The sequence below is a fragment of the Balaenoptera borealis genome, assembly GCF_965194805.1.
Source record: "Balaenoptera borealis genome assembly, chromosome: 2".
Classification (NCBI taxonomy): Eukaryota; Metazoa; Chordata; class Mammalia; order Artiodactyla; family Balaenopteridae; genus Balaenoptera; species Balaenoptera borealis.
This window is the reverse complement of record NC_138867.1, coordinates 161,716,730-161,731,538: the sequence shown is the minus strand read 5'-3', so window position 1 is coordinate 161,731,538 and position 14,809 is coordinate 161,716,730. Positions and strand designations below refer to the sequence as shown.

Genomic DNA, 14,809 nt, shown 5'->3' with positions numbered 1-14,809 from the left:
CATGTGCCTGCTTTGGAGCCATATTTCTGCTGACCACTCAAAAACTTCCTCTTGAGTATTCTGTGATATATTAGAACCAGGAATAAGGGATGTTAGTGCTGGAAGGGTCAGCCGGTGGTCTGCCATTTAATTCACATATCCTTTCTGCACCAGACTCTTTTAAGATCATTGAGTTAGCCTAAGAATTTTGAAGCTGCGGAATTCAAGACAGTACATTACAATATGCCAATATTACTATTCTCCTGCTCTGACATTCTCCACTGATGGACAGATGAAGGAGGAGAAGGTAGGGCAGTCACCAGTAACTGAGAGTAAATGAAACTGGAATATTATAATTCAGTATCATTTGAGTGACTGAATTGGCTGGCAGAGTGTTCTCCAGTTAAGAGTGAGGAAAGATTAATTCTGCACATGACACCACTACTGTATTTATACAAGTCTACTGGGACAGTTGTTTGCCTTGAATTGTTTTCTTCATTCATTTCGGTCAGACAGTTGTGTTGACTGATTTTCCTTTCTGATGTATGAAATGGCTGTTTGACTGAATTTACCATTTAATTTCCACTAATGCACTGTAAAAACAATACATTAGTCAAATTGGATTGGCAGGTATGAAAATGTTTACCCCAGAACTAGACAGAAATATAATATTGCCTTCTACAGAAATGTAAGTCATATGCCCTGGATTTGGGGGAAATGTTCCAATTTTGACTATTTTGCCACTTTTCAAACATGTAGGGTCACTGATCCCATAGTAAAAATAAGAAGATCTGTGAAGTCCAGATAAAAATAGTTTTGTGTCACTCTGACAATCACATAACACAAAAGAAAAAACTATTAGGAGATAAATTTTACTGAGTTTCATTCTTATCAAGAGGTGTTTCTGTGTAAACTTCTGAGTCTTATTCTACAAGTTCTTTAGGAACAAACATTTCAAATATGTTCATAGAAAACCCTCTTTATTTATAATGTCATTCTTCCAATGATTATAGTTACTATGACAGGCCATTTCTCCATGCCCCATCCCATGATTCTCTGCTCCCATTGAACATTTGGAAATTGGTGGCATGAGCAGGAAAGTGAAGCAGTTTTTGAGATTATTGAATAATGTTGATGTTATAAAGACTGCTTTCTTCCACAGTTGACAAACTTATTATGGTACCGATGGTTGGATACTACTCTTAGAGATGAAAAAGGTCTTAAGGCATCTTCCATATTCCATTCACCAATCTGTGTTCTTGTTCAAAGCAAAATTAATTCCTTTCAAAATTAACATATTAGCTTAATAATAATTTTTTTTTTAATTTTTATTTATTTATTTATTTATTTTGGGCTGTGTTGGGTCTTCGTTTCTGTGCGAGGGTTTTCTCTAGTTGCGGCAAGTGGGGACCACTCTTCATCGCGGTGCGCGGGCCTCTCACTGTCGCGGCCTCTCTTGTTGCGGAGCACAGGCTCCAGACGCGCAGGCTCAGTAGTTGTGGCTCACGGGCCTAGTTGCTCCGTGGCATGTGGGATCTTCCCAGACCAGGGCTCGAACCCGTGTCCCCTGCATTGGCAGGCATATTCTCAACCACTGCGCCACCAGGGAAGCCCTTAATAATAATTTTTAATCTTAAAATAATCTATCTGTGAGAATGGGAATTTTTGGTGGGAAAAAGTGACAGAAGATGGGACAAGGAGAGAATTCATAGAAAGACAAAACAGAATTTTTTAAATGGTGGGTACGAACTTCTGTTTCCAACTATATCAGTTTACCTTAGGAAAACATACTAGAAAGGCCAGGTAAATCATAAGCAACATTTGACTGTGAGCGTTAGAAAGCTACTGAGGTAGCCATGACCCAGAAGAGTAAAATAGAGAAAGAAACTCACTGAAGTGAGAACAATATTCTGCACGTGCTTTTCTAGCCCAGTCATTTAGAAACTACCGATGAAGAGCAAAAGTCTGAGAAACCAAATGTGACTCCTAAGAGGTAGAAAAGCCAGTAGATCTTAGGACAATGTCATAGGACTAAGGAAACCAGAGTTGGAATTGAGAAAGAACAAGGCAGCTAGAATTTTAAGGACCAAAATCACAGAGAGAGTAAAGATTCAGAGAACTGAGCTGGATTCAGCAACAGTGTTCCCTTGCAGTATTTTCCATGTATAAATAGGTAGACAAGGCAAGATGCTAAGAAGTCAAACAAAAGCTAACTGAAGTCAAAGCAAAGACTTAGTTGGCTCATAATGCTGAAGAGACAAAACGGGGGTTCAGAACCTATGAAAGATTTCTGGCCCAATGGAAAACTAATGATATGAACTAGGACATTGGAAGTCTCTACATATGTGTGTGTGTGTGTGGGTGTGTGTGTCTGTGTGTTAGGAAGGTTGATGCAACGTCTACATTGAACCTGATAAAGAAGGAAAATGAGTATGAAGTTGGTCCAGTGACTGAGGTGATGGTCCCCTCTGCTCCCTACCTAAGAATAGGAAATTCTCTCCTCAAGAAAATACAGTTGACCCCTTGAACAATGTAGGGGTTAGAGACGCTGACTCCCTGTGCAGTCAAAAATCCACATATAACTTTATGGTCGGCCCTTCTTATCTGTGGTTCTGAATCTGAGGATTCAACCAACCACAGATCATGTAGTACTGTATTACTTATGGGAAAAAAAATCCATGTATAAGTGGATCTGTGCAGTTCAAACCCAGGTTGTTCAAAGGGCAACTGTAATGTCATTCAGATTCTCTACAACTTGTCATATCCCAAGTCTGGTATTCATTCACTGAAGAACCACCAAGACTACCAAGAAAAGGAGAATTAAATGAATAAAAAACAAAACAGAATCAGAATCATAGATGACCTAAACATTAAAAGTTCATACATATTTTGGTAAATGTTATCAAGTTCAAGAAAATAGATGACAAGGTGGAGAATTTAACTTGACAACCAGAAAGTAGAAACTGATTGAAGTTGAACTGATAGAAATAAAAATTATACGAAATTTAAAACTCGGTAGTGGATTGGACACAGGTAAAGAGAGGTAAGTGAACTGGAAGATAGAGTAGTAAAAATATTAAGACTAAAGCATGGGAAACGAAAAGAATAAAAAGTACACAAAAGCGCATTTGAGACATATGGGCCACAGGAAACATTTTTATCATGTGTGTAAACTGGAGTCCAAAGAAAAAAGGAGAGAGAGATTGGGATGAAAACAATAGTTCAGAAATAACAGCTGAGAGTTCTCTAAAACTAAAAAGAATATATGGAGCCATACATTCAATAAGCACTAAAAAAAATGCAACAAGAATAAATACAAAGAAAACCACACCTAAGATCACCACAGTACAATTCATGAATAACAAAGAAAAACATGACATCTTAAAAGCAGCCCCAGGAAAAAGAGAGAGATTCCTTTCAAAGGAACAGCAGGATTAAGATTACAGCTTACTTCTCAACGAAACTGATTGGCTACTAGAAAATAATGGAATAACATTTTTAAGTGCTAAAGAAAAGAGCTGCCCATTGGGAATTCTAGACGCAGAGAAAATGTTGTTTGGAAGGAAAGATGAAATAAGGAAATTTGCAGACAAACAAAATTTAGAAAATATGTTCTCATCAGAACCGACTGAATTAAATTATAAATGGAGACCCGCAGGCAGAAGGAAGGTTATCACAGATGAAAATAAGGACTTTATAAAGAATTATGTATAACAGAAAGGATAAATAAGTGGATAAACCTAAATAAAATCTAACTGCACAAAAGAGTAATAATAAAATATATCAAAAATTAGAATGCATTAAAAACAAATGGAAGAGGAAAAAAGTAGTCAAAGAAATTTAAGATCTCAGCATTGCTTGAGAAGCAGTAAAAAAGCTAACAAGTCATGGTACATGTGTAACTGCTACTTATGTAAAAATAACAAGCTAATACAAGGGAAAATGGAATTTGAAGAAATCTAAAAGGAAGAAAGAAGAGCAAAAGGAACATAACAAGGTGGGACAAATAGTAAACAAGGAGTAAACGGTCTATAAGAAAATACATTAACTGTAAATACTCAAATTAAAGGACAAGGATTATTGGAACAAACAAAAAACCTAATTCTATGCCACTTACAAGAGACAAGAGTCAGACTGTAAAGGATTCAAAAATTATGTCATAACAACAATAAATACAATTGAAGATGTTTTAATGTTAACACAGATTTGAAAGCCAAAATTATCACTGGCGATAAGGCAGGATAATAAAACCCACTGTTACTTTACAAGGAATATATTATATATCTAAACTTCAATGCAGTATATGAAGGGAAATTCCAAAAAACTAAGTCGAAATAGAAAAATCTAAATTACCTAGATCAGTAACATAGAACCACAACAACAAATCAGCAGATGATAGAAGATCTGAATACCATCATTAAAAACTCTGGCCTAAGTTTACATAAAACCCTGCACCAACAATGATGGAATATATATATTACGCAGAAATTTTTAGGTGCACATGGCACATTTATAAAACTGACTATATGCTGGTTATAAAACAAGACTCCGAATAAGCAAGAAATTAAAAAATATATAACCAATATTTTACCAAAGAGTTGGATATTAAAAACATACTTCTGATCATTATGTAGGTCAAAGATAAAGTTGCAATGGGAATTAGAATTGTATTAATTGAATGAAAATGAAAATATGCCATAACAAAACCTGTGGGTCACAAATAAAGCTGTGGTCACAGAGAAGTTTATGTATTCAAATTATATTCTCTAAATGTAAAAGATAACCTATCACCCTGAGGTAGGCAGCTCCTGAACTGTACCTGGTGGGGAAGGCAGGGCAGAACTTCAGGAGGCCAGCTGAGAGCACGGTGAACACCATGTCAGGAGCAGTCTCCAAGAAAGAGCATTTAATGTACAAAGGGATGACTAAAGTATATTTAAGAGCTAGCACCCTGACTCCTCTTAAGGATGACTTACGTTGCTGGGGAAAAAATAAGAAGTGCTCGATGTAGAAGGTGAATAACTTTATAATTCCCAGGAGGATCTTGGTACCAGGACCGCAGAATGAAGAACTTGGAGTCCCCGTGGCTAATCCAGCGGAGGGAAAAGGAGAAACACAGACGGGAGAGAAAATAAAGGGAACCCTTGGTGCTGCTGCAGGCCCAAGTCCAGGTATGTGCTCGCTCTCTCCACATCTTAAATAAAAGCCACCATGTTCCTCAGTCTTTCAGGTACTTAGAATTGCTCTTTAGAACCTGAAAATGGGGTCAGGTTTCCTGTCTGCATTGCTACAGTACAAAATAGAGGCAGGATGCTTGAAATAGTTCTCCATCTGGCAGAGGAGGCCTTGAAGCTGTGAGCCACTCACTGCGAACCAGCAGGACATGAAGGATTCTTGAGCAGATCTGAAGCTACTGGGAGGCCTTTCAGGAGTTAAATCCCATAGTAAATACTGTACCTTCAATGGCCCCTTCTCCCTCTCTGTCCAGTCTTCCTCCACGCGCGTGGGGGCCCAGAGGGGTTAAATGAGCACTCTTTGACTTGTTCTTGGTGGTCCCAGAACTTGACTTGGGCTTGGAGACTTCCATGAAAAGTCTGCCTTCCATCTGCTGGCTTGCGTTTCTTGGTCTCTCTGCTCCACGCTAATTCCTTCAACCTGCTTTTTCCATTTCTGCCAATACTCCCCCTCTCCAGACCTTCCTAATGCTCTTCTGGGGCGGGAGGAGGCTTACTGAGGGCAATGTGTATTTCTAGAGGGAGAGGTGACCACATGACTTCACAGTGCTCGTCCCCTTGATTATTCAGTTTCTGTCTGGATTAGTCGTGGGTGTTTGTGCACCCCAGCCTCACCCCCAGGAGGCTTTAGAACACTGTCCTTATCTCAGCACTGAGCCTCTCTCTAGCCTCCTTCCCTCTCTCACCTTTACCCACAGACTCGCAGGCTTTCTGGACCTCTGAGGAACAGAAGCACTTCACAGAACCTCTGCTACAGAACCAAACATATTGAAATGACTCTTCACGAAGATATTGAAACAACAGAAACAGAAGACATGACGATTGTTTCTCCTGAGGGTTCAGTTACCTAGGGGGCCTTTAGCAAACTTTGATCGATACATCTAACCCTTCCTTCCTTGGCAATAGTTGATCACACTGTGAGGAAAACAAGTTAGAGAATGGAAAAATAATATTTGGATTTCAACGAAATAATAAAAATGCAGGGAGTATCTTTGACTTTTGCAAGGTGAGAAGAGAGATTCCATTTTGATTATTTGATGGCAGGAATCCCTTTTAAAATAGGGCCAGTCTGCATGATGCATTGAAAAATCAACCTTTTCAAATATAGCCATAACCCCCACAAGATTTCTTGATTTCTCTGGGGTCAGATAAACCATCACATTTCACAGTGGTGCCCTGTACATGAAAGTGATAAACATAATCTGGAAGCACAGCAGTGGCTAAAACTATGGAGCTGGCAGCCATTCGCTGAAATGATTTTTTGCTTTTCATTCATTGCATAAAATGCTCATGTCCAAATTCAGGCAGGTAGATCTTACCAACCATCAAGAGCTTCAACCCTGCTAACAGTTAAGTATGCACTTTTAAACCCTACTTTGACTGCTCCAGAAACTTACTGGGTTTCTTTAATGCCTCTGTTACTATTTCCTTTGTGTCATTTTGTTTTTCTTTCAAAACATAGCTGTGTGACCTTGGGGAAGTTATATTATTTCCTTGAGACTTGGTTGCCTTCTCTGTGAATATCTGGGTATAATTTTAGTATTGCCCAATAGAATTTTCAGTGATAATGAAAATATTCTATATCTGTACCGTGCAATGCAGTACTCAATAGCTACGTGGAGCTAATAAACATCTTTGAAATATGGCAAATGCAACTGAGGAACTGAATTTTTAATCTTATTTTTAAATTTGTTTAAATATAAATAATGCCACGTGGCTAGCATCTGTTGACAGTACAGATCTACATAATATTTTAAGGACACTCTCCACTCAAAAACTCTACCATTCATTAACTCAGCCTAAATATTTTTGCCCTCTGACAAACAGAAAATAATTTATGCTTCCCTTGAAATTATCTGTCAAGACCTTTATCAGTTTGGGGTCATTCTATTCTTAAAATTGACTTTGCTTTATGAAACTTTAATAATGTTGGAGTTTCCTGCCCTTGGTACCACCTTTGTGATGATGGGAAATATTGTGGATGATCAAGGACCATTTCAAGAGATCATGGAGAGAAACCTCCTCCTGGATTTAATTTCATTATGAGGATGTCAAAATGCTGAATTACTTAAAATAAAACCCATACCGTTTTTATGCTAAGTTATATTCTACATGTAGCTGGAAAAATGTTAAAAATATTTTTAAAGAACTGCACATCTATTTTTGAAGCTGATTTGGCTGTTCAAGGCTTGCTAGCACTTTATCCATCTCAGTACTGTTTCACTTCGTAAACAAATGCAGTTGCCATAATTGCTGCATATGTGTCTGTGTGTGTTCCCTTCTAGGTGATATGTTTTTGAAGTTGGAAACTATACTTATATCACAGCCCCTATGTAGAGCACAATATCCATTGCTAATTCAGATTGTGTTTTAAGATATGAGACAAAATTTAAGACTTTTATTATAGTCATAAACATCTAGCAAACCAACCAGAAAATAAAAGCTAATTTTCAATTGGTTGGCCAAGAACAAAAAAGAGAGGAATACCTAGTGCAAAACCATATCTCTAATAACTACTGTTGGATTTAGAGCACACACATGCTAATAAACTTATTTTAAAATAACTTCTTATCAAAGATTTGAGGTTGGACCTGAAAAATTATATCAGAAGTGAAAGGAATCATGTGGTCTGACCAGCCTGGATCACACAGAGTAAGTGTATACTATATATAAAATAGATAAAACTACGAGGTCCTACTGTATAGCGCAGGCAACTATATTCAATACCTTGTAATAACCTATAATGGAAAAGGATCTGAAAAAGAAATACATATATCTGAATCACTTGGCTGTACACCTGAAACACAACATTGTCAATCAACTATACTTCAAGTAAAACAAAACAAAACAAAGTAAGTGTAAAGGGAAGTATAGTTTTATAAATTCACCTCTGATATCCAATGGACCAACTGAAAGACAACAGAAGCTACCACTTTCTAGGAGACAGGACACGGCCAGCAAAATAGGCCGTTACCCTCGGTAACGGTCATACCTGCCAAAAAATAGACAGACTCGCCTGCATTCATGAATACATAGGAATTCTTCATTTATCTGGCATTATTAGGCAATGAGGTATTGTATGTTAGGAGAAGTTTTTTTAAAATGACAAATTTAAGAGGAGTTATTTTCACCTTCACTCGGTAATTTTTTTCTAAAATTAAGAAATGTATCCACTGGTGTATCTAATATTTCCTTGATAACTCGGGGTCATCAGTTCAATCAACATTTGCATGAATAATGCGAATGGAAACAAGACAGGCATGCTTACTGAAACTGAAAATGACATAGCACTGGCTGGAATAACTGATGAGACAGCAAGAAAAAAACAAAAATGAAAACAAACCGTGCTCAAGAAACAATCAGTCAAGTTCTGACTTTCTGTACTTAGTTTCAAAAAGCGATACCACAAATCCCAGCGAGAGACTCCAGCATCATTAGCTGTCTTTCTCCTTTGTTTCCACCTTCCTTTCCTTTTCCTTCTACCCTAGATTGTTCCAGGAAGTGTTTATAGTTGCTCGCAAGACAAATTCTAATACTTGCTTTCTCTCACGCAAACTTCACCATATGTCCATGTCCTGGTGTCAGGCACTAATTTCCTTGCGAATTCCTCTCCCTTTCTAATAGACGTTCTTATTTACCCAGATCCCTTTTTATTGGTGTCCTATTCCAGACTGCTCCACTCCGCCCATCCTCATCCTGTAAAATACATTCACACTCTCTTGTGACCCTACTTATTTGCCCACTAAATAATCAATCATAGAACTGTCGGAATTAAATAGAGAAGTTAAAACACTGGAGTCACTTGGAGGGTTTAAGCAGCTTCACCAGAAAATACTGGGCATGGATTTAAAGAGGCTGCTCGGGACTTGCGCTTGTCCAAGTTCTTTCTCAAGAAGTATCTGAAATAAGCCTAAATTCAGAGTTAATCAGATTGGCCTGCTTTCTCAGGTGGACTGGAATTCATTGCTCTTTCCCCTCAACTCCCTGATGTCAGTGGCACTTTCTGGAGATGAGGTGGACTTCTCTGCCTACTGCAGAAGCTCATTTCCCCCCGGGCCCACTCCCTGTCTGAAATCCCACACTTGAGGCCAGATGCCAGCCTTCCCAGAACATTCGTGGTCTCCTTTCAGTTTTTGAACTGCTCAGATTGAGTCCCTGTAGACTCTTTCTCAGCCTGAAACCTGATCTTCAACCCCTTTCCTTGACCTCGATGGTTACCTTCCTACTTTACGCCTCAGGTGCTTTAGCCATAAAATGATATATTTGCCCTTAATTCTAAAGTCTTCTTTCTAAAGCTCTACAATGTGGTGGCTCCTTGAAAATGTTTCTCTTGCTGGTTTGAATTCTGTAGAGAATTAAAACCACAGCTACTCTAAAAGACAGTAAGTTACGTTGGATAAGGAAAGTGGGCTTTTGTAGTTAGAGTAACAGGGATGGAAGACGACTTAGTATGTTTCAAGATACTCATAATCCATTCTCATGAGAGTCAGGGGAAGAAGGGGAAGAGAGTTAATAAAATACCAAACGATTGTGACAAATTAAGTTCACCAAGATGTAGCTGATCAGTTACTACTTGAATAAGCCACACATATCCAATTCAAGTTTTCCTTTATTTTTCTGAGAAGGGATCCCAGTGAACTGAGTCCCATGTTCAGTAACTCCACGTTCCATGGCTTAGTCTTTAAAAACTGTTATGTTGCTGGAAGAAGAAATATTGCCCATCAGTCCTAACTGATGTTTAGCTATCACACACATTTGAAGTAAATTTATTACTTTGCCTGATCTCAGTGTAATACATTCCAAAGGGGCGAAGAGCACACGAAAATTTATGGAGTCTCCATCTTCTACACTAAAGTGTGCAATAAATTACATATTATTTGGCCGTGAAATTCACAAGCCATAGGAACCACACCATTAGCAATGTATACAGTGGTCAACAGCAGGTAATGATAATGATATAAAACAAAATAGACTGTGTATGTTGGCACTGCTGCCAATAAAGCAATCATTAAATGCATTCATACGCATCTACGTACGCTAGGTAAGCTCTTTGAGGGCTATTGCTATGAATTCGACATACCTGTCAGGATATTATAGCCCAGTTTCTATGGCCTGTATTCAAAGACGCTGAGAAAGGGTTCCTGTGGGTAAATTCAGACCTTTTCTCAATATAGAATTTGGTCAACATGCATTCTGAACAGCAAAATTTCACACTGCTTTCAATTTTCCTACACTAATTGCCACCTCAACAAATGCAGGATTAAGTATAATGGATTATAAGAAGTTAGAAAGGAAAGATGGAAGAAGAGAAGGAAGGTAGAAAAAAGGTGGGTATGGAGTACTTCAACATTGATGTAAAGAGTGGACCTAAAACTAACCTGAGGTTGCCCTCAACTATTAGCATATGCTATAGAAACTTAAATGAAAAAATTTTAAAAACCTGCAAGGGAAACTCAAAGAGTCTTTGTTTTTTTTACTTTACTGCATATACACGTCCATCTTAAATAGTCTATGTGCTTATATCCAATAAGAGAGCATTGTTTTGCAAGCCTATTTGGGTTCTATCAGCATGTAAAGGTCGGACAACTCAACTTGAGCAGAGTTAGCCTTCAGGTGAATAATTGCTTCTTTCAGGTTGTGAGCATTGGAATTTTCCAGAAATGTTTCCCAAAAAATTAAAACTAAAAGAGTCCTAGGACAGCGTCCTTTAGAAGTTTTATAGTATCAAGGTTTTTGGAGGAAGAGTATCCTTGTCGATTATCAACACAATGATTCCAAGCAGGTCAATTTATGCTGAGAATATTACATAACGGAACCCACTTCACCTCCAGTATACTGACAATGATCTTCCTTACTTCAACCTTGTGCTTCTTAGTAAAGTTGAAAATACTGAGCCAAGAACAGACAGTGACAATGCCAGAGACCCAGATGTACCTGTAGGTGCCTTCAGACAAAATCAGCCAGCCAGGCTAAAGTCCTGGTTTAAAACATCCCAACATGAATGAATCTCAAGAACCATATGCTGAGCAAGTGAAGCCAGATCAAAAGGGCACCTACTGTAGTATTCAACTGACATGAAATTCTAAACTGGGCAAAATTCATCTCGAAAGATAAAAAACAAATCAGTGGTTGCCTTGGGGTGGGAGATGGGGATACTTTTGCAAAAGCCTAGGAGGAAACTTTCTCAGGTTTTAGAATTGTTATCTATCTTTATGGGGGTGGTAGTTATACAAATGTATACATTAATTAAAAGTCACTGAACCGTTAGCTAAAAATGTCTGCATTTTGTTGTATGCAAATGATACCTTAGTAAGGTTGACTACAAAATGAACCCCAAACAAAACAAAGCAGAAGAAAAAAAACCTCTCAAGACCTCAAAGGAAATACACTGTTTTCTTCCAGGGTACCAGATTGGAAATAAGGCATTGGTCTGTTCTACCCTCAGATTATCCCTAGGATTATGTAGTCTATTTTAAAGCACTAGAGTCCCCTATCAGAAAAACTCACCCCATGTTTACTTACTTTGATTTCTTCTCTGCCTCTTCTCCCAACACAGTGAAGTCATTTACGGAAGAAAACCCAGCTTTTTCCAACTTTGCATCATCACATATTCTTTCCAAAGCTATTACTTATGGAATAAAATTTGGCTACACTTTGTAAAAATCTAGCTTTTTGAGCCTTACAAATCTTAACGGTTAACCTACTGCCTCCATTGGAATTTGGGGAAAAAATTATTTTGCAAATGAATAGCTGAGATTTGACATTTTTGGTTTTTTGTGATTTTTCTCTTCCCCTAAGAGAGAAGTGAGTAGGAATGAGAAACACATACATAAAGAAAAAAAAATTATCTTGCTGCCTTTACATGGTTATAATTTATAGGAGGCCCTCTTCAACAATAATCTATCATCAGAATCAATAAAATATAATCTCCATGAAGGCCAGGCCAGGATATTTGTCTCTTTTTCAGCAGATTGCAATACAAACCACATTCATGGATACGCTTCGTGATGATCTTTGTAATACTGTAACGGTTGACCATTTCCTCATGCCTTTTCACCTTAACTTAAACCTGCTTTTTCACTAATGACCTCACATTTCCTTCTCTATCACTTGGTTGTCGGCCTCTTTTCCAACTCCAACTCGCATTTCACTCTGGAACCAAAGGAAGACTCACACCTTCCTGCTTTTTAGTGATACCTCAAGGTCATTACCGTATTGCGATCACCCTGAAGAATAGCCAGACAATTATTTCAGAGCCCATCTGACAGTGTGTAGCTCTAAAAATTAACTAAGGACCGCATTTGTCAAAAATATCCTAGTTTAAGATTTTGGTAATACAGCAACAGTAATTCCGAAGTCACTGATGACAATCAGCGTGGGAAGCACCCTCCTTCCGGAAGATCCTTTGCCATACAACACTCTTTCCCTGTCGGGTGATAAGGAAGCATGGCCGTGGAAAGTAACCTTTTGTGGAAAGAAATACTTGGCTTCAAGAAGGCTTGAAGTTCATACGTTTTTCTTGAATTAGATTCCCCATTAATTACTTTAGCCACAAAGAGGTAATTATCAGAATTATGTAAGCGATTAAGGAGATGCTACTCCACATTCTTTCAGCTTGTTGACCTTTCTCACCTTATTTCATGTGGCTATCTGAAACATCAGTGATTTACATGTGTTTCTTTCTTTTTTTTTAACAGATTTGTGTGTGTGTGTCCCCCCATGATGAAAACATCATTAAAATAAAATCTCATGAATAGACTCTTAAGAAGCAGAGTCTACTTGAAGTCCTGGAAAATGTGAAAGCACTAATATTCATGGACAACTCTACACTCTGAAAGTTACTGCAAATTTTGTTGATCTCTATTTTGTCTAGGAGTTTTTCAAATTTTCTACCATGATCATTTGTTAGTTTTATCATTACATAATAAAGGCATTACATCATACAATCTTTTGTTATCCATTGCAGTTTTAAAACTATTCCTTTCCTTGTCCTCAGCAGATATGTCATAGATTATTAGTACACAAGCAAACACTTTCAACGTAACAGTACTTTATAGTGAGAAGAGCTATACTGAGCTATCTCTATCCTAAGACAATGCACTAGAAAAGCACTAGGAATTCTTAAGCACTAGGAATACAGAGACGATCAAGGGGCAAGTTCCTTGCCTTCGAGTATACATAATCATTATAGCAAATGCTTAAATAGCACTTAGTATATAACTCACCACAGCAGTCGTCTTATACTCCTTTTTAATAGGTGAGCAGAGGAAGCCACAGGGAAGTCATAGGGTAAAGCCAGAATTTGAACCTACGTAGACTAGTACTCTCTCCACGGCTTTAACTACTACGTTAAAATATATATATATATATGAAAGTTTATATATATATATATATATATATATATATATATATATATATATATGAAACTCCAAGTATTCCAAAGTTACAAAACACTTATCTACCAAAACTCAGAAAGGAGCACACAAACTTGCATAGAAAATAAACATGTAAAAGTTCATAAATAAACCACAATATAACCTGCTCCACATAATATACTGACTGCAGTGTCCTGGGCCTCTCCCATCCTTAGGTAGCCGGAAATTACAACAAAATAATACTTTTCACCTTTGGAAGCCACACCATCTCTCATACCAACCAACCAATTACTTGCTTAGAGAGAAGAGGAAATAAACCTGAATATCATAAATATATATATATAAACATATATATATATATATATATATATATATATATATATATATATATATATATATAGCACTACTGATGTAGAATCATTGTTTAAAGACAATAACTTCAATAGCAGAGGGAACTTTACCATTGCAGGCTTCAGATTACCTCTATATTTCTCAGATTTCGTGCTAAATCATAAAATGCCATATTGTGTCTGAAGCTGTTTTTTCAATAGTCCATTTTCTTAAATGGACTAGCAAAGCAGTAAATACTGAGGAACATTTTGGCTCCCAAATCCTAAAGCCATTCTGATTATGCCTGGGTGATCATGGGGACATCATTGGAACTACCAGAGGACTGGCTGAAATACCAGTGTTCTGGCCAGCTTATAAATTAGAAATTACACAGAATCCAATTTTATTTTTTTGTTAAGTAATTCCTATGAGGCTTTTGGGCTGTCAGTGTAACGTCCTTTGATGTGTAATCTTTATCGATCAGGTAGGGAACAATGCCAATCCCCGGCATAAATACTTTCACAATCTGACACTGAAAACCCACTGTAGGGCATAGGACCTGCAAATAGGATATGAATCACACACACATCCACTCATTCAGACAATCCACAAATACTCATTTTTAAGTCTACTATATGCCAATAATGTACCGGGCTCTAAGATGCTAAACCATGCTAAATGCTGAAACAGACATACTCAGTTCTGGCCCTCCTGGAACTTATTATCTACAGAAGTGCCTTCATTGTAAATGGTCAGGTCTCAGCCAATGCTATTATCAGCAGGTGACCAAATGATAGAGCTTGCTTTCTAAACAAGCTCCACACTCTTTGCTTTCAACATTTTTGCTTTCCTTCAAGGCACATAATCCGGTGGTCAATTTCTCCCAGTTAG

The 14,809-nt window shown here is 37.6% G+C and overlaps 2 protein-coding genes across 16 annotated transcripts in view; one reads left to right on the top strand and one right to left on the bottom strand.

The window, feature by feature from the left end:
* The window catches only part of LOC309623752 (ELKS/Rab6-interacting/CAST family member 1-like), a 167,569-nt gene extending 154,410 nt beyond the window's left edge, over positions 1-13,159 (top strand). For 3 of the 5 annotated variants that reach the window (XM_082380893.1, XM_082380891.1, XM_082380896.1), the window contains 3 exons: positions 5,017-5,150; positions 5,912-6,219; positions 12,911-13,159. In XM_082380893.1, the coding sequence (XP_082237019.1) occupies positions 5,017-5,150; positions 5,912-5,985 (208 nt within the window). In that variant the 3' untranslated portion in view covers positions 5,986-6,219; positions 12,911-13,159. Of the gene's footprint in view, positions 1-5,016; positions 5,151-5,911; positions 6,220-12,910 lie in introns of those variants that run through there. The other 2 variants (XM_082380894.1, XM_082380895.1) reach the window with 2 other exon arrangements.
* The window catches only part of LOC309623767 (uncharacterized protein), a 238,852-nt gene that overhangs the window by 193,492 nt on the left and 30,551 nt on the right, over positions 1-14,809 (bottom strand). The window lies entirely within an intron of this gene.